The following is a 21222-nucleotide window of genomic DNA, read 5'->3' as shown; positions in this document are numbered from 1 at the left end:
AAATGGCGTTTCCGTGTGCTGCTCTGGTTCGCCAGAATCAGCTTAGTCATGCTGGCCACATGACCCGGAAGCTGTACGCCAGCTCCCTCGGCCAATAAAGCAAGATGAGCGCCGCAACCCCAGAGTCGGCCACGACTGGACCAAATGGTCAGGGGTCCCCTTTACCTTTACTTTTAAGGAGAAATGACAGTTCCCACGATTATTGGTGGGTGAGTGTGCATTAAACATACAGTATAGTTTGGATGCAGGCCGAGTATCTGTGAGCTACCTTCCTCACTGGATAAGTACTTGAACATCTGCCATGATGGCATCACCAGAAATGCAACAGAGCAGTTTGTTCTTGCCACCTTCGCACAAGGCAGGATAATTGCTTGGCTGGTATCCACACTTCCACGTGTCCTGCAGATCGACAGCAGTCTTGCCCATCCTAGTCCCTCTGTGGCTGAAGAATCCCTTCCTCTCTCCCAGGACAAAAATTTTTTTTTCTTTCCAGTAGCACCTTAAAGACCAACTAAGTTAGTTCTTGGTATGAGCTTTCGTGTGCATGCCATGATACTGTGTGTATCTGAAGAAGTGTGCATGCACACGAAAGCTCATACCAAGAACTAACTTAGTTGGTCTTTAAGGTGCTACTGGAAAGAAATTTTTGTTTTGTTTTGACTATGGCAGACCAACACGGCTACCTATCTGTAACTCTCTCCCAGGAGTGCAGGGATCAGTAGTGGGAATGAATGGGCAGCACAAGTGATGCTTCAGTTTGAAGGAAGAGGGCAATGTTTACTTTGAGCTGCTGTTGAAATATTTTACTGGCTGACAGATTCTTCTGCTGACAGTCAGGGGCTGGTGAGAACCAGTATCAGATGAAAGGCATTATTAGTTATCTCTTCCTACCTGCCCCCCTTTTTTGTATGAAGACACCTGTGCCCAGACAAAGCACATGGAAACATGTGCACAGGTGTTCTGAGCTGTGTGCAGCAAGACCAGGCTTGTCCGAATGGAAGGAGGCCAGCAGCGCCCAGTTGAGCAGGTTTGCTGAAGAAGATACAAATATATGTCATGACTGGCCACCTCACCTTGAAAAGGATATTGTAGAGTTGGGAAAGGTTCAGAAAGGGGCAGTCTAACTGATCAGGGAGGTTTCTACGAAGAAAGGTTGTGGCATTTGAAATTTTTTAGTTTAGAGAAAAGGGGAGTAAGAAGCAACATGATAGAAGTTTATAAAATTATGCCTAACATGAAGAAAGTGGATAGAGATAAGTTTTCCTCCCTCTCTCATAACACTAGGAGTCCTGTGTTTGCAGAGAATAAAAGGTTCATTCTTAAGAACCGAGAACTCACTCCCCATACTTTTTGAACCCTGGAAGCACCAGGAGGATGCCTAACACAATGGCTCCCCCATCTGATTCATTTTCTTTTCTCTTTCAGTGAGACGATCATGTTTTTACACCAGATCTTTTACCAGGGCCTGAAAGCACGCATCTCCAGCTGGCCAACCTTGGTGCTAGGTGAGTGTTACTCTTTGATCTTTGTTCTCTTCCTGGTACAACAGGAGGACAAGTGTCAACCACAACAAAATGTTGCCACGCAGAGTTGCTCCTATTCAGCCACGACCTCTCCTCGGATGCTGCATTCCATGCCCTCATTCCCTGTTTTTCCGTACCCCTACAACAACCAGCCCATATCCTGTGCCCACTAGGCTCCAGGGTAGAGTCAACAGGGGATGGCTGCATCTCCTACACCCTCCTCTTCTCACTGTCGCCTCTTCGCTCACAGCTGACCTCTTTGACATCCTGTTGCCGATGCTCAACATCTACCAGGAGTTTGTCCGGAACCACCAGTACAGCCTGCAGATCCTGGCTCACTGCAAGCAGAACAGGGATTTCGACAAGCTGCTGAAGCACTATGAGGCCAAGCCAGACTGCGAGGAGCGGACGCTAGAAACTTTCCTGACATACCCCATGTTCCAGGTGTGGGAGGAAGCAGCAGGTGTCTGTCACAAGGGGGTGCCCAAGACAGCCTCTCTCTCCTTGCCCAAGTGCAAGGAGAAATTCCAGTGTAGGTCCCTGGTGCCAGGGATGCCAACTTGAATAAAATATTGGGGGGCCCAGGTAAACCCCACCCGCATAATTGATCAAAAATATTTTATCGGGGGTGTGGATCTGAAGCAGTGGCGTGCAGTGAAATTTTTCATAGGGGAACAGTTAGGGCCAGAGGCGCTAGGTTGCGAAGAGGATAGGGGGGGTTGAAGTCATGCATGTGACATTGTGGCGTCCTGACGTCATGCGCGTGAGCATCACGCTTGCCTCCCTAGATTGGCCAGAAGATTCCCGGGCTTTGCAAAGGAGGTGCCTGGGCTCTGACAGGATGCTGGAGCCCTCCTGCCTCATTCCAAAAGCTGGGTGGGCTTTGGGAAGATGGCAGGATGGATCTTAAACCCATCACAGCCTTGCACCTCCCTCCCTAAGCCAGGCAGAAGCTTCCTGGGCTTTGGGAAGGAGGCACCAGCGGAACATTTAGGGGACTAGTCACTAGCCTAGTCCCCTTAGTCCAATAACCGCACACCCCTCAGTCCCTAGGAGCTGACTCTTATGCCTGTTGCTGGGATGGAACAGAGCTGCAGGGCATCTTTTTAAAGCCTGGCTCTTTCTGAATCAGGTCTCTTAAGTACCCTATTAACATTTGAAGAGACTTTCAGGATATTTGTGACAGGCTGGTTTAGGGCAGATCAGGGCATTGCTCTTGGGGTGGCCATTTGGGGTGGAGAGCCTCACTTTTTGAGCAATGGGGCCCAATACATTTTGCCCACCCCCAACACAAAAAAGAGGCCTGAGTAAACTAGAGCCACCTTCCCTCATCTGGTGCTCTCCGGACATTTTGGACCAATGCCAATGCCATTTTGGACCTCCTGCCAGTGGCCATGCTGGACTCTCCCCACTTATTCTCAACAGCCATGGGGATTCTAGGCAGCTCCCAAAAAAAATGCATAAACCAAATAGCCTGGATGGAAGATGCCCAGAATCTCCTCCTGCTGCTTGTAGGTCTTACCTGTGGACTTTTCTGCATTGCACAGAATTGTTCTTCCAACCTGTCTCACCTGTCTCTTCTTCGCCCAGATCCCCAGGTACATCTTGACGCTGCACGAGCTCCTGGCTCACACACCCCACGAGCATGTGGAGAGGAACAGCCTGGACTACGCCAAGTCCAAGTTGGAGGAGCTCTCCAGGTGGGGAGATTTGGCAGTTCAGGCTGTCGGGTGGAGGGTGTGGTGTGTTGAATTTTGGGCTCAAATTTTGCCATGAGGTTCTGGTTCTGGAAGGCGAGAATGTAGCCGGGTGCTACGTGACTGTATGTGCACCCCCGAATACTCGCCGCCATCCACGGAGAGAGCTCCCCACAGCACGCTTAGCTCAGCGCCTTAATGAATGCTGAACTTCTCACATTTTTGTATAATTATCACATTGGGGAAAATAAGCCTCCATCTGTACTCCAGCAGAGACACCGTGTTCAGGATGTGTGAAGGGCAGGATGACAAGGCAGCATATGCTATTTTAGAAAATGCTGAGAAGGGAAAACACACATCCCCGAGGAGAAGTTTCAAGCTTGCTTGAGAAACTTCAAAGGCGTGTTGGTCTCGGAGAGACTCCCCGTCTTTGGTTAGACCCGGGACTCTTCCACTGGCCAAGGCTTGGCCGCATGGGCCAGAGATGGACCAGCTGGTGGGAAAGGGGCTCTGTTGGGTCAGGCAGAGGAAGAGGAGGAATCATAGAATCATAGAACCGTAGAGTTGGAAGGGATCCAAAGGTCTAGTCCAGCCCAGTACAATGGGGGGGGAGAGGTGTGAGCATCCTGCCCTTTCCCCCCTCCAGCCCAAGTGATGGAGACCAGCTCTACCATTAGGCAGAGGGAGGTAGCTGCCTCAGGCAGCAGGTGCTGGGAATGTGGGGAATGGCTGAGAGGCCTCAGAATCATAGAACCAGAGAGTCATAGACTTGGAAGGGACCCAAAGATCCATCTAGTCTAAGCCTGCAATGCAGGAACCCTTGGTATCCCACACAGGCTGCCTGCCATCCTCTACTAAGCTCTCCTCAGGGGCACTGGAGGGTGTTGTCATGTCACCCATCTTGAAATAAGATTCAGCTTATAGAATCCAGTCCATGAACTTCTGTCCATGGAATGGGAGGGGCGCCATTTTGTCCTTCACCTCAGGCAGATGAATGGCTGAAGAATGGTCCAGCGAGTGACCTCCCCTCTTCCCGAATGGCCTTTCTGTTCTCCTTGGGGTGGAGAGAAGGTACAGAGAACAGCCACCTCCCCTGAAAACCAGCTTTTCTGTCAATCCTTCGCCACAAATGGCTTAAACTGGTGGAATGCTTGCTACACTTGGAAGTATGCTGAGTGCTAACTCTGTGCCAGGTGCTGTTTTCTCTCCCCCCCCCCCAATCTATGGGTCCATTTTCTGGACTAGGAGTGGGGAAATAAAATCAGCTGCAGCCGTCCCAACGCAGTTGGCGTTTTGCTGACCTTTTTCCTCTTCCCGTAGGATAATGCATGACGAAGTGAGCGAGACAGAAAACATTCGGAAGAACTTGGCAATCGAAAGGATGATAATCGAGGGGTGTGAAATCTTGCTGGACACCAGCCAGACATTTGTCAGACAAGGTAGCTTCCCTGCAGAGGAGAGACAGAGTGGCCTTTTCTAGCCTCTCAGCACAGCACCATTTCCAGGCCATTGCTACCCAGTCACCCCTTTGGTTGGGGCAGACCATGATGGTGCCCTCCAGATGCCGTTGAACTCCAACTCCCATCCTTCCCCTGAGCACTGGCTGTGTTAGAAAACATTTGTAGAGTTGGAAGGGACCCCAAGGGCCACGTAGCCTTGCAATGCAGGAATCATAGCTAAATAATCCATGACAGGTGGCCATCCAAACCCTGCTGAAAAGCCTCCACTGAAGAAGAGTCCACCAACTTCTCAGGTGGTCCATTCCATTGCAAAACAGCTCTTGCCATCAAAAAATATATTTAATGATAGCTATCATACCACCTTTCAAGTCTCCTCTTCTCCAGGCTAAACATACCCAGCTCTCTCAACCATTCCTCATAAGGCTTGGTTTCCAGACCCTTGGTCATCATACTCACCCTCCTCTGCACACATTCCAGCTTGTCAATACAGTGGTACCTCGGTTTATGAACTTAATCCGTTCCGGAAGTCCGTTCTTAAACCGAAACCGTTCTTAAACCAAGGTGCACTTTCCCTAATGAGGCCTCCCACCGCCGGTGCCCTTCCACCGTTTGGATTCCATTCTTCTACCAAGGTAAAGTTCTCAAACCGGGGCACTATTTCTGGTTTTGTGGAGTTTGTAAACCAAATTGTTCTTAAACCTGGGTACCACCATATCTTTCTTAAATTGTGATGCCCAGAATGGGACACAGGACTTCTGTGGATACAGCCTAGAATTGCATTAGCTTTATTGGGGGGGGGGTGCTAATTAGGTGTTGTCTGGGACTGATGGGATTCCTACAATACCACAGGTTGGCTCCCCCTACTCTTGAGGATCCCTCCTCTTCTGTTGGTGAGTGAGAGGGGACGATCCAGTCCAAGGTCAAGCTAATGACTCTTGCCTGCTGCCCCAGCCTCTCTCCTGACTGTGGTGCCTGGGAAGGAAGAATGGCATGTGCCCAGCCCCTGTGACCTAGTGTTTTTCCTCCTTCTCCTAGGTTCCCTCATCCAAGTGCCGATGTCCGAGAAGGGGAAGATCACGCGGGGCCGCCTGGGCTCCCTTTCCCTGAGGAAGGAGGGTGAGAGACAGTGCTTCCTCTTCTCCAAGCACTTGATCATTTGCACCAGAGGCTCAGGTGGGAAGCTGCACTTGACCAAGGTGAGTGGATGGGAGCAGGTGGCACCCGGCCTTGCAGCGGAGGGCAGTGGGTTCCCTCTGCCCTCGGAAGCCCTCTAAGAAGTTGCTGCAGGAGAGGGACTGTGAGCAACATCGTGGGAGGGGTGTCTCTAGGACCAAGGTGAAACTGTCAGGCTCCCTTCTTATTTTTGCTGTTGAGTGCTGGGTGTTGTTTGCGTAATCTTGTTCTATTTATAGTATTGCCATGTTGCTTTTTATATGTTATTATATTTGCCATTGTGTTGTTTTGCTCTGTTATTATGACTTTTTTTTTTATACTGTTTACTTTTGAAATGCCTTTCTGTTTTCCTTGTCATAAGTCCCACTGAGCATGATTTTTGTGTTTGTGGAATAGCAGCATACAAATAAAATGAGTGGCTGGCGGGTGGGAAAGGGATCCATTTCCCACTCTTTGAAGAAGCTCCAGTCTCCTGTCACTCCCCTGAAAACTCCTCTTGCAGGCCATGCATGTCCCGGGAAAAAGACTTCCACAACTCTTTCAGAATATCTCCAGCCATAGCTTTTTTACACTGTTGGTTTCTACCTTGTGGAGGAAAGCTGAGTGTGGAGTTCCTTGGCTCTGTGGACCCAGGAAGGGGGCCTGAGATGGACCGTGACACCCTTTCGATCACCTTTGTGAATGAACAGGGCTTGTGAATGAATGGGCTTTTATATCCAAAAAGCCCAGGCTGCATGTACAGTTCCCAGGATCCTTTGGGGGGAATAATGGGCTTTAACTGTATAGTGTTGGCATAGCCCCAGTCAGAAACCACATATCAGCCCCCACCCCCACCCCAGTACAGCTTTAGAAACATTCAGTGGGTGGAGTAATGGAAACCCAAATCCATACATGGGGCTTAAGAGACATTTCTGTGGAGTGGAGAGCTGTGCCTGAGAAAAACTTGCAATAAACCAGGCAAGGACTCTGCAAATTAGAAAGGGTGAAATCTGGCTTGGCCAAGACACCTACTAAAGGCTTTGTGAAAATTGTTCATGTCCCTGGCAGGTGAAAGCAAAGGGTAGGTGCTGCCATACTAAAAGAGGTATAAGGGAGTCATTGGAGCACCCCACAAAACCTTGGCTCCCATAGGTTCAGGTCAGGGGTCACAAGCAAGAGACTTCAGCCAGGAGATAGAAGCAAAACAGCGCCCAGTAGGCCTGATCTTTATGGTTGCAACAAGACTTCAAACTACCACACAGAAGAAGCAGAGAGAAGCCCCGAACAATGGTTACATCAGTACTTTAAAGTTTCCCAAAGTTTCCCATAATACATTTCCAGAAGCATCATCAAGACATCATAGATATGTCACAGAAATCCAGGCATGCCCCTGTCACTCAGATATAATCTTTGACATGTACTCCATCACAGTACTAAGACTCAGTTCTCTGGTCCCTGAGTCAAGTCAAATACAGCCCTTTGTCTTGTCCCAGCTTCAACCCTGACTATGGGGTGGGTAGTGTGATGGGATGGTGAGCTGCTTGTGCGTAAAATCCTGATCCCTCAGAGTTTGGCTATGTTCCCAAACCTCTGTCTGTGATGGAGCTCCTTAAGCATGGCTCCATCAATCGCTCGTTGAATCGGACAGTGGGCGTTTACGGAACTTCTTCCAGCATAAAAGCTCCTTAACGGAAACGCATCTTCTGGACTCTCGGCGTGACAGTTTCCGCCGAGGAGTGGGTGTCCCTACGGGAGGTCCTGAAACCTCCCCACTGTTCTCGCTTGAAGTGTCTCTGAGCCCTCCCTCCGACTCACTTTCCCTTGGAACTCCACTTCTCCCCCTGCTGGTCCCCTCCTCCGCTGAGTGGTCTCTCTCACCCTCCATGAGCCCTTTCACCTCCTTTGTCTCGGATGACAGTTCCCTGACATCCACCTCCCCTCCAGGGCCCCCTTCACCCCCTTCCCTCCCCTCCTCTGCGGGAGGCGAGGGAGCAAAACCCCTGAAGGAACCTCCCTCATCTTCCGAAGTTTCGAACACTTCCCTCCACCTTTTGCTGTTTCCGGTTTCCAAGTACTCCTCCTCCTCGGAGTCTGTACCTCCTTCCAACTCCGATTCCCTGAATCCCTCCAGTTCCTCCTCATCGTCGGTGGTGCCAAAGTACTCCCTCCGGAACCTCGCTGCTGGCTGAGGTTTCCTGGGGAACCTTTGGTGGAACGTTTCAATCAAGACCTCGTCATGGACCTCCTCTGCCTTCACCCAGGTGTTTTCCGACTCCGGTTCCCCTTCCCACTCGACCAAATACTCCACCTGATTACCCTTCCACCTGGAGTCGATGATTTCCGCCACATAGTTGCGGCTTTCCCTTTCTTCTATGGCTGGCCCCCGTGTGGATACCCCTTCACCTTCCCCCCTGTATGGTGACAGTAATGACCTGTGGAATACTGGGTGCAGTTTCATGTGGTTCGGTAACCGGAGTCTGAAAGCCACTGGGTTGACCTGTTGGATGACCTCAAATGGTCCCAATCTTTTGGGTCTCAATTTCTTGCAACCCCCCTTGAACGGCAATCCTTGGGTTGATAGCCAGACCCGACTCCCCACCCTAATTGTTTCACCTTCCCTTCTGCTCTTGTCTGCCTGCCTCTTATATTCTTCTTTGGCCCTTTCTAAGTTGTGTTGGAGTTGACGATGGATCGCTTCCATTTCTTCTACAAAAAGTTCAGCGGCCGGAACACTCCATCTCTCTCCTCCTTCCCCTGGAAACGCCCTGGGGTGGCACCCATAATTAGCCAAAAAGGGGCTCATCCCGGTGGACACATTCTCTGCATTATTGTAAGCAAATTCCGCTAGTGCCAACTTTTCGACCCAATCGTTTTCTCTGTCATTGACATAACACCTCAGGTATTGTTGAAGGATACCGTTTGCCCTCTCCGCCTGCCCATTGGTCTCAGGGTGCCTGGCAGTCGAAAAGTTGACCTCTACGTGCAACAAGCTCATAAGCTTCCTCCAGAATCTGGACATGAACTGTTTCCCTCTGTCGGAAACCACCCTCAAGGGGGCGCCATGCAGCCTAAAAATATGTTCTACAAACAATTTCGCTGTCTCTTCCGCCGTGACTGCATGTGAGCAAGCTACAAAGTGACCCATCTTAGTTAACTGGTCTACTACGACTAGTATGGCGGTTTTCCCCTGGGATTTGGGCAGATCAGTCATAAAATCTATCGACACCGCTTCCCACGGTCGTTCTGGTGTGGGTAACGGTTCTAATAACCCCGCTGGTGCCCGCCTTTCTCCTTTGGCTCTCTGGCATTGGTCACACCTTCTCACATACTCCCGTACATCCTCCCTCACCTTGGGCCACCAAAACTCCCTGGTCACCAACCACATGGTCTTGTGTTGCCCAAAATGCCCCGCTGTGGGATTGTCGTGCAGCTGTTTGAGTACTCTCCCCCTCAATTCCCCTTCGGGTATATATAGCGCCCCTTTGTAATACAATGCCCCGTTTCTTTCTTCAAAACCTCCGGGGTCTTCTCCCTCTCTCCTTAAACCTCTGAGCTTATCCTGGGCGTACTCATCATTTACCGTTCCCTCTACCAGTTCTCTTTGCCCCACCCAGGCCGCACCACACACCCAGTGGTCCTCTGGGATAATATGTCTCTCTTCTGGCGCTCCCTCCCCCTCCAAATATTCAGGTTTGCGAGAGAGAGCGTCCGCTCTGATGTTTTCTGGACCTGGCACATAGCAGATTTCAAAATGGAATTTGGAGAACTCCTGGGCCCATCTCACTTGTCGTTGGTTGAGCACTCGTGCCGTTCTCCAATACTCCAAATTCTTGTGGTCCGTACACACTTGCACCTTATGCTGTGCGCCAATTAGTAAGTGTCTCTATCTCCGGAACGCTTCGTGAATGGCGAGTAGTTCTCGGTCATATACCGTGTAGTTCCTCTCGGATTTGTTCAGCTTACGCGAAAAGAAGGCACACGGTCTCCATTCCGACTTATTGCTCCCTGGCTGAAGCAGCACCGCCCCCACCGCCCGGTCTGAGGCATCAGTTTCCACTCTCATGGGTTTTTGTAAATCCACATGCAGGAGCTGTTCTTCCGAAGCGAATGCCTTTTTCAATTCCTCAAAAGCGTGCTCCGCCTCCGCCGTCCAAACGAATTTCTTCTTGCTGCTTAGACAGTCCGTGATGGGAGCCGTTAAGTGGGCAAAGTTCTTGATGAATTTACGGTAAAAGTTCCCAAACCCTAAGAACCTTTGCACATCTTTTTCGTTTTCGGTGTCTTCCATTCCAGCACCGCCTGGACCTTGCCTGGATCCATGGCTAATCCCTTGTCTGATAAGCGGTACCCCAGGAATTCCACCTCCTTGGCGTGGAACTGACACTTCTCCAATTTCACCCACAACTGGTTTGCTTGCAGCTGGCTCAGCACTTCCCTGACATCCTTTACATGCTGCTCCTCATTCTCTGAATATATCAGCACGTCATCGAGGAAGGCCACGCAATTCTTGTAGAGCAAAGGTCCCAGTACATGGTTCATGAGCGATTGAAAACAGGCGGAGCCTGCTTGTAATCCAAAGGGCATAACGAGATATTCGAAAGCCCCTAGGGGGGTGAACATCGTTGTCTTCCATTCATCCCCCTTCTTTATTCGTATCAGGTTGTACGCTCCTCTCAGGTCCAGTTTCGTGAATATCTTTCCCTTCCTCACCCTGGTCAAAATGTCATCAATCCTGGGCATGGGGAAAGTCACTGGTTCTGACACGGCATTTAGCCGCCGGTAGTCCACGATCAATCTCGGTTTATCCGTGTTTTTTTTGTCCACAAAAAACACTGGGCTGCCCCCCACCGCCCTGGACTCTCTGATGAAACCTCTCTTCAGGTTTTTGTCAATAAACTCCCTCAACTCCTGCATTTCCCTGTCTGACATGGCGTACAGCTTGCCCACAGGGAGCTGGGCCCCAGGGACCAGGTTAATTTGGCAGTCAAAGTCTCTATGCGGTGGTAGTTTATCTGCTTCCCTTTCGCTGAAGACCTTGCTCAGGTCAGCGTATTGTTTGGGCACCTTCCCTTTGTCCGCCACTTCCGTCCCTGCTAGGGAGGCTTTTGCCCCTTCTGGCACCTTTCCCTCTTTGCAGTGTTCCAGGCAATGTGCTGACCCAAAGGAGACCACTCTCTGATGCCAGCCCACTAGCGGGTCATGCAACGCTAGCCAGCTCATTCCCAAAATGACTGGCGCCCCTCCCAGGGTGGCTACATTGAACGCTATCCTTTCGGTGTGCCTTGCCACCCTCATAACCATTGGGACGGTCTGTAGACTAACTTCTCCCCCCAACAGCTCCCTCCCATCGATCGTGGTGACCTGCAGGGGGTTGCTTAAAGGGAGTGTCTGTATCTGGTGTTCAGCTGCAAACTCCTTGCTCATAAAATTACAGGAGCTGCCTGAGTCCAACAGCGCCTTGGTCTTTAGTGGGTATCCGTTTGCCAGCTCTAGCAACACCTCTATTACTAGGGCTGGTCTTGGAGGTTCCGGAGCGGGCACTTTTACTGCTCCTTGGCCTGTCTGCAGTGCCCTGACAGTGGCAGACAGGCGTTGGCTTTTACTGGCTCCTGGACTTCCTCCTCCTTCCCCCCAACAGCTCCCGCCATCCCTTGCCATTCCTTTCTTTGCGGGCAGACTCTGGCAAAGTGACCTGGCTGCTGGCAGAGATAACATTTCTTGGCGCTCTTTCCCTCCTTCTTCCTCCCTTCACTGGGATTTGAAACTGCGCGCGCGCGCGCTGTTCCAACTTCCATCGGCTCTCCGGGCGGGAAACTTGGTTCTGGAATCTCTGGAATGCGGAAATCCCTCCAACGCTCTCCTTTCCCCTCCCGCTTCTCCAAGGCTCTTGCCTCCTGGCGCGCTCCAATGGTCAGCGCTGATTTGGTCAGCTGGTCCATAGACTCCGCCCTGGGCGCCCGGGAAAGTTCGTCTTTCACCGCCGAAGAAAGCCCCTCTTCAAAGAGCATTTGAATGGGTTCCGCCGATAGGTCCCACCCCAATTTATGTATCAACATTGTAAACTCAGTCCAGTACTCACGAACCGATCGGCTCCCCTGTTTGCAAGCCATCAATTGTCTGCGCACCAGTCCCTGTTCAATCTCGCTGGAAAACATCAAATCCATGGCGCGAAAAAACTTCCTCGCGTCCTTCAGCATGTCACTATTCCCTGCCATCAGGGGTCTAACCCAGTCTCTCGCCCCCCCTTCGAGATGGCCAATCACAAACGCCACTCGCGATGCCTCGTCGGGAAAGTCGTTAAACTGCAGTTCGAGAGCATACTGCATCTCTGTCCTAAAGGCTTGGTAGTTCCTGGGGTCCCCCCCAAACTTCTGCACCATTCCTGGCATCTTTCTTGCTAGTGTAGCGCCTTTTGCCTTTTCTGCATCCTGCGCCCTCCTTTCTTCTAGCCTCGCCGTTTGCATTGCTAGCTGGAGTTCCAACACTCTGTACCTTTCTTCCAGAGTTGGACCTTCTCCAGCTCCTGCTGCTCCTCCGGCTCCGGCTGGGTTGCTCATGATGCCTCTCTGCACAAGCTGCTTTCAGGGACTGTCCGATTGCTGTGATGGGATGGTGAGCTGCTTGTGCGTAAAATCCTGATCCCTCAGAGTTTGGCTATGTTCCCAAACCTCTGTCTGTGATGGAGCTCCTTAAGCATGGCTCCATCAATCGCTCGTTGAATCGGACAGTGGGCGTTTACGGAACTTCTTCCAGCATAAAAGCTCCTTAACGGAAACGCGTCTTCTGGACTCTCGGCGTGACAGTTTCCGCCGAGGAGTGGGTGTCCCTACGGGAGGTCCTGAAACCTCCCCACTGTTCTCGCTTGAAGTGTCTCTGAGCCCTCCCTCCGACTCACTTTCCCTTGGAACTCCACTTCTCCCCCTGCTGGTCCCCTCCTCCGCTGAGTGGTCTCTCTCACCCTCCATGAGCCCTTTCACCTCCTTTGTCTCGGATGACAGTTCCCTGACAGGTAGGCATTGTGATTGAGATGCTTATCTGTCTGACACTTTTGGGGCAGGATATCACAGGTCATGATGACTAAGGCGGATGTGACTGTACATCTCAGAAATTATGGTGGGCTCACTCACCCCTCCCCTTATACTTCACTTCCCTGGGTCCTAAATGCCATTGGAATGGAGAAGATTGATACAACGATGTGATTTCTTAGGAATTTCTAAAGTTTTCCCATTGAGCCAGTACATGGGTACATTTATCAGTGATTTGGTAATGTGCAGCGGAGGCTCTTTGTCATTGCCTTGTAGGCAAGGCTCGTAGGATATTGTTACCAAATTTTTTTTAATGAATCCGGGGACACTTTTTATTATTTTTTTAAAGCTGTGTAGCAACAGGAATTCAGTAGTGGGGATGATGAGGCAAAAGACCCTGGGCCCAAGCACATATGCATATTGTATAAAGGTGCAAAGGTCTTCTTTCGCACCCTGTGAAACATAAATGCACATTTTAAAAAAACCTGGGCAATGGTGTGCCACCTGCCCGTGACTCTCAAGCCTTCCCTGATCTCCTGCCCCCTTTGTTTTGACAGATCAGGGGAGGCTCGGGAGTCACAGGCGGGCAGCTGTTGCCCAGTTTTTAAAAAACTCTGCGCATTTATGTTTCGCAGGGTGCGAAAGAAGGGCTTTGCACCTTGCCTGGTAGAGAAACCATGCGCCTTGCGCCCCTCCTGAGCAACGGCCACCCGCCCACGACTCCTGAGCCTCCCCCAATCTGTCAAAACAAAGGGGGAAGGGGGCAGGAGATCTGTACCGCCGGACGTCCCCGGTTCACCTTTGGCAGTGGCAGTGGCAGTGAGCAGCGAGCAGTTCCTGAAGCCAGCCAGAGCCAACTGCGCTACCAGGCTGGCTCCAGGCTACTGAGGCTGCCACTACCACATTTCCAGGGGACAGATTTGCAAATCTGGGGACATTCCGGGGACGGCATTTGTCTGGGGACAGTTTTGCAAATCTGGGGACTGTCCCTGGGAACCGAGGACGTCTGGTAACCCTATCGGGGCGGGGGGAGGTCTCTCACTCCCCCTTCCAATTTCAAGTTCTTACAAATGCAGTATAGGTGTTATATGGCACTTGTAATAGTGCCAATTCCGCAGATCAAAGGGTGTCTATGGGGCAAGACAACCTTGTAGGTAAACTGGTCCCAAGTTGCTAAGGGCTTTATATACAAATAGTAACACCTTGAACTTGGTCTGCCGTTTGACTTGACACCCTGACTGATGTAGCCAGTAAGTTATAACATCCAAACCTAGAGAGGCAGGTCTCACTAGGCACCACCACCTCCTGCACCTCCTCTGCCTCCCCAGGTGGGAGGAAAGACCTGGAAGAGAAACAGGGTGGTAAGAACTTCCTGCTCGAGAGGCCTCCTCCTCATGCTTCTTTCTTTATTCCAGAATGGCGTGATCTCCCTCATTGACTGCACCCTGGTGGAAGACACAGAGAGCACCGATGAGGATAGTAAGTACTACTCAGACCTTAGGCAAAGTCTACAAACCAGAGTGAGCCTCCTTCCTTGCTCCCTGCAAACTTTGGTCCCACCCACACGACACATTTAAAGCAATACCGCACCACTTTAGACAGCCATGGCTTCCCCTAAAGAATCCCGGGAACTGTAATTTGGTAAGGGTGCTGAAAGTTGTTGTTGTTTAGTTGTTTAGTTGTGTCCGACTCTTCGGGACCCCATGGACCAGAGCACATCAGGCACTCCTGTCTTCCACTGCCTCCCGCAGTTTGGTCAAACTCAAGTTGGTAGCTTTGAGAACACTGTCCAACCTCTGTTGTGCCCTTCTCCTTGTGCCCTCAATCTTTCCCAACATCAGGGTCTTTTCCAGGGAGTCTTCTCTTCTCCAGGGAGTCTTCTCTTCAGTTATTAGGAGTTATTAGTAAAGGTAAAGGGACCCCTGACCATTAGGTCCAGTCGTGGCCGACTCTGGGGTTGCAGTGCTCATCTCACTTTATTGGCGGAGGGAGTACAGCTTCTGGGTCATGTGGCCAGCATGACTAAGCCGCTTCTGGCAAACCAGAGCAGCACACAGAAACACCGTTTACCTTCCCGCTGAAGCGGTACCTCTTTATCTACTTGCACTATGACATGCTTTTGAACTGCTAGGTTGGCAGGAGCAGGGACCGAGCAACGGGAGCTCACCCCATCGTGGGGATTCGAACCACCGACCTTCTGATCGGCAAGTCCTAGGCTCCGTGGTTTAACCCACAGCACCACCTGCATCCCTTGCAGGAGTTATTAGGAGACCTCTATTTCCTGCATAGAGCTATGGTTCCCAGACTTCACTGGGAGGGGTATTGATTGTTAAATGACTCTGGGAATTGTAGTTCTGTGAGGGGAATGGGGTGGGTGTGTCTCCTAACATCTCTTAGCACCTTTATCCAACTATGGTGCAGATGTGGTCTGAAAATCTTGAATTTTCTATGTGCAATTATATGCTATGCTATTCCCATCTGCTCCATCTGCACTATACATTCGAAACTGTATTGTACCAATTTAAACAGCCTTGGCTTCCCCCAAAGAATCCCGCAAAGGGTTGTTTGTTAAGATGCCAGGAGTTGTTAGGAGACCCCTATAAACCTCCCAGAGCTGCAATTCCCAGAGTTTGCTGGTTGGAAGAAGGATTGGTTGTCAAATGACTCCTGGTCATCTAGCAGCTCAATATTGCCAACACTGACTGGCAGTGACTCTCCAGGTTTTCAGACTGAGGATATTTCCCAGCTCTTGCACCTGGAAATATCACCAAGGAATGAACCCAGGACTTCACACACACAGAGAGAGACTTAAATGTATAGCAAACAAGACTAATAAAGTATTCCATCAGTTCAAGGGGAGAGGGAGAGGTAAAGAAATGAAAGATAGGAAAAAGAAAGCTAGGCATGCTGTGTGTCAGAGCTTTGTCTAAATGTTATGCAGAAGTCTGTAGAGTTAAAAGGTATGTAGGTTTAATTCATGCAAGGTGAACAAAAAGTGCTCTCTTTTATACAATATGCATTGCATCTGGACCTTAAACATATAACATATAAATTGGTCAGTGAAACTTCTGTGAACATGAAGAAAAATTATTTAAAAGGCATTTAAATGAAATAAAAGATTTTTTTTAAAAAAAAGAACCTGGGGCTTTTTGCCTGCAAAGTAGACGCTCTGCTTTCCCACCCTACAGTTTAATTGAAGCTGGCCTATGAAGTGGTTAAAATTGTATCTGTGAAGTTATATTTTGAAGAATGACTAAATTCCAGTGTGGGGGGAATCACAGATGGTCCCTGAGCAAAGACTGAGCCTGAAGTTGCCAGAGAAGACTGAGCTATGCAAATGCGGCAGAGATGGCAGCTCCTCTCCCACAAACGGCTGAGGAGGGTTTGATCCTGATGCTGCTCACAAACGCAGCAGTCACTGTGCCACCCTCTTGGCGTTGCACCAAGGCGGGCCCCAGCGCAGTTATGGTTTGCACCCCTAAAGCTATGCTCACCCACAGTCAATCTGTAGTTCACCCTCACAAATCGTCCCACTGTTCTTTGCTCTCGATTCCAAAGCAAAAGGATCCGGGCAAGATATAGACCATCTTGACTTCAAGATCGTGGTGGAGCCAAAAGACAGCCCATCCTACACAGTTATCCTTGTGGCCTCATCCAGGCAGGAAAAGGCAGCCTGGACCAGTGACATCAGCCAGGTAAGGCGGAGTCAAGCCCAGGGGAGGAGGAGCTACCCAAATCAAGGTGCCAGAGGATTGGGGGGTGAGGCACACCCCCACCCCACAGGCCACTCTATAAAGGAAGGGAAATACCCAAAAGAAGTTGTGGGGTGTAGCCCAGGAGAGGGCTTTCTCTGAGGCCGACCCTAAGCAATGGAATCCCTTCCACAGGTGCAGCTGGCACCTTTATTCTTATTTATTTACTGCATTTATGTCCCACCTTTCACCTCAAGGTGTGGAGTACATGGTTCTCCTCCTTATTTAACTCCCACAACAACCTTGTGAGGTAAGTGAAGCTAAGAGATTTGAACTTGCGTCTCCCAAGTCCTGGCCCAACATCCTAGCCACTAAACCACACTGGCTTCTGTTACACAGATTTCTTTAGGGACTCACCTCTTTGCCCTGACCTTTTGACACCTGACCTGAGATATGTGTTTTGGGGACCCAAATTCCTGTGGCTGTGATTTGTTTTAACTCTTTTAATGTTGAATTTTAGATGTTGCAATCCACCCTAGGACCTGCTAGTGAAAGGCTGTTAATAAATTTAATAATACTATCATCATCATCATCAAATGAATCATTCAGTGTGACTATAATCTTCAGGCCATCTGGAATAAAGGTTATTCTAAGAATAGTTTGGGATTGGGGGTGGAGTTTTGAATGGAGCCAGCATGGTGTACTGGTTAGAGCAGGCTTCCTCAACCTTGGCCCTCCAGATGTTTTGAGACTACAATTCCCATCATCCCTGACCACTGGTCCTGCTAGCTAGGGATCATGGGAGTTGTAGGCCAAGAACATCTGGAGGGCCAAGGTTGAGGAAGCCTGGGTTAAAGTGTCAGACTAGGACCTGGGAGACCAGGGTTCAAATCCCCACACAGCCATGAAAATCACTGTCATTCAGTCACTGCCTCTCAGCCTAACCTACTTCACAAGGCTGTTGTGGGGATTAAATGAGAAGGAGGAGAACCATGTGTACCACCTTGAGTTTCTCGGAGAAAAAGGTTGGATAAAAATGCAAGAAATAAACTAATAATATTTTTTTTTTAAGGTGTGAGAATGGGTGGGCTTTCCAGAGTCTACGCAGACATCCAGACACCTCAGAAAGATTCACTAATGCAGAACTCTGTTGCAGAATTGCAGTCCCTTTGCTCTTTTTAAATGCAGTTTTGAATGCAGCTTTCATTCTCCATCTACCTCATGCTTGTGTGTGTGTTTCAGTGTGTGGATAACATCCGCTGCAATGGCCTCATGATGAATGCCTTTGAGGAGAACTCAAAAGTCACCGTCCCCCAGATGATCAAGTAAGTAGTTTTCTTGGAATGCTTTTGACGTTGTCGGCTTGCAGTTCTGTTCTCCACCCTATTAGGAGCTGGGGTCCCAGCGATGCAGTCCTGGAAGACTTGCCTCTGTTGTGAGAGGGATGTGTGAGCATCCCAGGGCCCTTGCACAACCTTCCCTGACCCCAGTAAGCAAGGCAGAAAGCCTAAAAAGCTCTTTCTGAAGCTGGTTTACCCTGCTCTCCATATATTTATTTATTTTTCAGCTGTGTACCCAAAGTTTCAATCACATAAGTACAGGCACCCACAAACTCTGCCCTCCAGATGTTTTGAGACTACAATTCCCAGCATCCCTGACCACTGGTCCTGTTAGCTAGGGATGATGGGAATTGTGGTCCCTAAATATCTGGAGGGCCAAGTTTGGGGATGCCTGCATAAGTAAATTAGGTGTAAGTGGCTGGTCAACTTTATTTTTAAAAAGCTTCGTTCAAGCTTTTCCCTTTAGATACGCAATATGTTTTCAAGAAAAGCAATTTGCCAAACCCTAGGATTCCAGCAATCCAAACTATTAAGATTAAAGGTCTTCTAGAATTTGGCAACACAACCCTGGGCTGCTGTTAAGAGATGAGAAATAAGTTATTTGTTTTTCAAACCCCGTACCATTTCCGTAGACAAGTTCAAAAGCAGCAGGTGGAAAGATGGAGCAACAGTTTATTTAGTTATCAAAGAGATCTCAGCAAACACCTTATTCCAAAAGTCAGCCACCTTTGAGCAGTCCCACCACATGTGTTCATAGGTACTAACTATGGGGCAGGTTGAGGTGTATTCTTGCTTCCTTTGTTTAAAGCAGCTGTGAGCAAGATTCTTGTTGTGGAACAGCGGCATACAAATAAAATGATGAATGCACAACTGTACCAGCTTACCCAGTTTGTCAGAGAATGGCTGTGTGGGCCCCATGAATATTCTGGTTCCCTTATGTTCTGTGGCCAGAAGGAAATTATGGTTTGCCATGCTGCCGTTTATCTGCATCTTTTCACTTTCCAGGTCTGACACCAGCTTGTACTGTGACGATGTTGACATCCGATTCAGCAAAACAATGAACTCCTGCAAAGTCCTCCAGATCCGCTATGCCAGTGTGGAGCGGCTCCTGGAGAGGCTAACAGACTTGAGGTTCCTCAGCATCGACTTCCTCAACACCTTCCTGCACTCTTACCGGGTCTTCACCACGGCTATGATTGTCTTGGACAAGCTGATCACTATCTACAAGAAGCCCATCAGTGCAATTCCTGCAAGGTGAGTCTTACAGGGGTGTCACCTCCTCTTCTCTCCTGTTGGAGGAGGATACTTTCTCCTGAGAAATGCAATATGGGCTTGGGGAGGTGAGGCAAAAACGCCATGCATGGAGGAGAAGGCTATCGATGACTATTAGCCACGATGGCTATGCTCTGTCTCCACAGTAGGAGGCAGCAACACTTCTGAAGACCAGTTGCTGGAAACCACTGGAGAGGAGAGGACTCTTGTGCTTGACTCCTGCTTGTGGGTTTCCCACAGACATCTGTTAGTCCACTATGAGAACAGAATGCTAGGCTAGATGGGTGACTAAGTAGATTTCCCGTCTCCAGTCTCCATACTGCTTGGGGATGGGACAGAAAAAGGAAAGGAAAATGGAAAGCAATATCAGGTGCAAAGAGTCAATGAGGTCTCTTCTGGTTTTGTTGTCCACCAGGTCTCTGGAGCTCCTATTCGCCAGCAGCCAGAACACCAAGCTTCTTTATGGGGAGCCTCCCAAGTCTCCGCGAGCCAACCGGAAGTTCTCCTCCCCACCACCCCTCTCCATCACCAAGTCCTCTTCCCCAAGCCGGAGGAGGAAGCTGTCCTTGAACATCCCCATCATCACAGGTGGGAAGGCCCTGGACCTGGCTGCCTTGAGCTGCTCCTCCAATGGCTATGCCAGCATGTACTCCTCCATGTCACCCTTCAGCAAGACCACTCTGGACATCAACAAGCTCTACGTCTCTGCCAGCAACTACTCCAACAAGATCTCCGATGAGGGGGAGGCGGGCACAGAGAAGCCAGAGGAGACCCTTCTGAACAAGCAAAGTAAGTGATTTCTGGAGGAGGGGGATGTTCCTGTGTAGAGCAGGGTCAGGAAGGGGTTAATAAAATTGTAGAACTGTGGGATCATCTAGTCCAACCCCCTGCAATGCAGGTATCACAGCTAAAGAATCCCTGGCAGGTGGCCATCCAACCTTCCAGTCATAGAGAGTCCACCACCTTCCAATGCTGTCCATTCCACTGTCCATTCCATTGCTCTTGCCATCAGAAAGTTCTTTTGTGTGAAATCCTTAAGTGATGCCTCCGCTTGCTCCAACCAGGCCCAGAGACGTCTGTCCGAGAAGAGTCTGACATGGATCCAAACCAGAGTGATGAGGCAGAAACGGAGACCTCGCCAACCAAATCGCCCACGACCCCAAAACTGGTCAAAGGCAAAAACTCCTCAGGTAATGCTAGCAGCCAACGAGAGCCCTCTCCTCCATGAATTTGTCCAGTCTTCATCCAAAGCCATCCAAGTGGGTGGCTTTCAGTGTCTCCTGCGGAAGTGAGTTCCACAGTTTACCTATGTGCTGTATGAAGAAGGTCTTCCTGTTGTATAATATGGTGATGAACATCAGCTCTCAGCCACGCCTTTCTGAATACCATTGCACAGACCACTTGAGAGAGGCTGTTGACTCTTGTCGACGGGTGTTTGCCAGTGCAGTTCCTGGGGAAGGATCTGGCCCTCTCTGAGTCTCCTTTAACAGCCAGCAAGTGGGGAAGGAGCCCTTGGGGAGTGTTTCATGCCAGAGGAAAGCTCACTGCGAATTTTCTCTCCTGATGCAGAATTCCCTTTGTTCTCCTATAACAATGGGGTCGTGATGACATCCTGCCGGGAGCTAGACAACACTCGCAGTGCCCTCTCGGCTGCTTCAGCCTTTGCCATCGCAACCGCAGGTGCCAATGAGGGCACGCCAACCAAAGAGAAGTACAGGAGGATGTCCCTTGCCAGTGCAGGTGAGAGAATGGGGATTCCTCCCCTTCTTGGGGGCCCCACCCCACTTTCTCTGCAGAGAGAAGAGGCCATGGGGACACTTTGCAAAAGCCTCATTGATTTGCATGCTCCCTTTGCAGGGTTTGTATCCTGAAATGTAGGGCATTAACACTTGCAATTTATTTATTTAATATTTGTATATCACTATTATCATGCTTGTGTGTGTGTTTCACAACACCCCAGTCTCTAAGCAGTGTGAGGTTCTAGGAGCTTACCCAGAATTTGTGTTTGCTTTGGAATGAAGTATAGTGGAAATTGTGGTGTCTTTATGATATATGGTTTAT

At 49.8% G+C, this 21222-nt stretch overlaps 1 protein-coding gene across 1 annotated transcript in view; it reads left to right on the top strand.

The window, feature by feature from the left end:
* Positions 1-21222, top strand: part of RASGRF1 (Ras protein specific guanine nucleotide releasing factor 1) — a 66364-nt gene that overhangs the window by 30223 nt on the left and 14919 nt on the right. The window contains exons 6-17 of the mRNA XM_083586273.1: positions 1426-1505; positions 1774-1967; positions 3114-3223; positions 4541-4659; positions 5716-5876; positions 14273-14336; positions 16416-16552; positions 17792-17874; positions 18895-19143; positions 19577-19950; positions 20226-20351; positions 20731-20901. Of these exons, the coding sequence (XP_083442399.1) occupies positions 1426-1505; positions 1774-1967; positions 3114-3223; positions 4541-4659; positions 5716-5876; positions 14273-14336; positions 16416-16552; positions 17792-17874; positions 18895-19143; positions 19577-19950; positions 20226-20351; positions 20731-20901 (1868 nt within the window). The remainder of the gene's footprint in view (positions 1-1425; positions 1506-1773; positions 1968-3113; positions 3224-4540; positions 4660-5715; positions 5877-14272; positions 14337-16415; positions 16553-17791; positions 17875-18894; positions 19144-19576; positions 19951-20225; positions 20352-20730; positions 20902-21222) is intronic.

Source organism: Podarcis filfolensis, assembly GCF_964270895.1.
Source record: "Podarcis filfolensis genome assembly, chromosome: 14".
NCBI classification, from domain to species: domain Eukaryota; kingdom Metazoa; phylum Chordata; class Lepidosauria; order Squamata; family Lacertidae; genus Podarcis; species Podarcis filfolensis.
The sequence above is the reverse complement of the archived record's forward strand: the minus strand, read 5'-3'. Positions and strand labels throughout refer to the sequence as shown.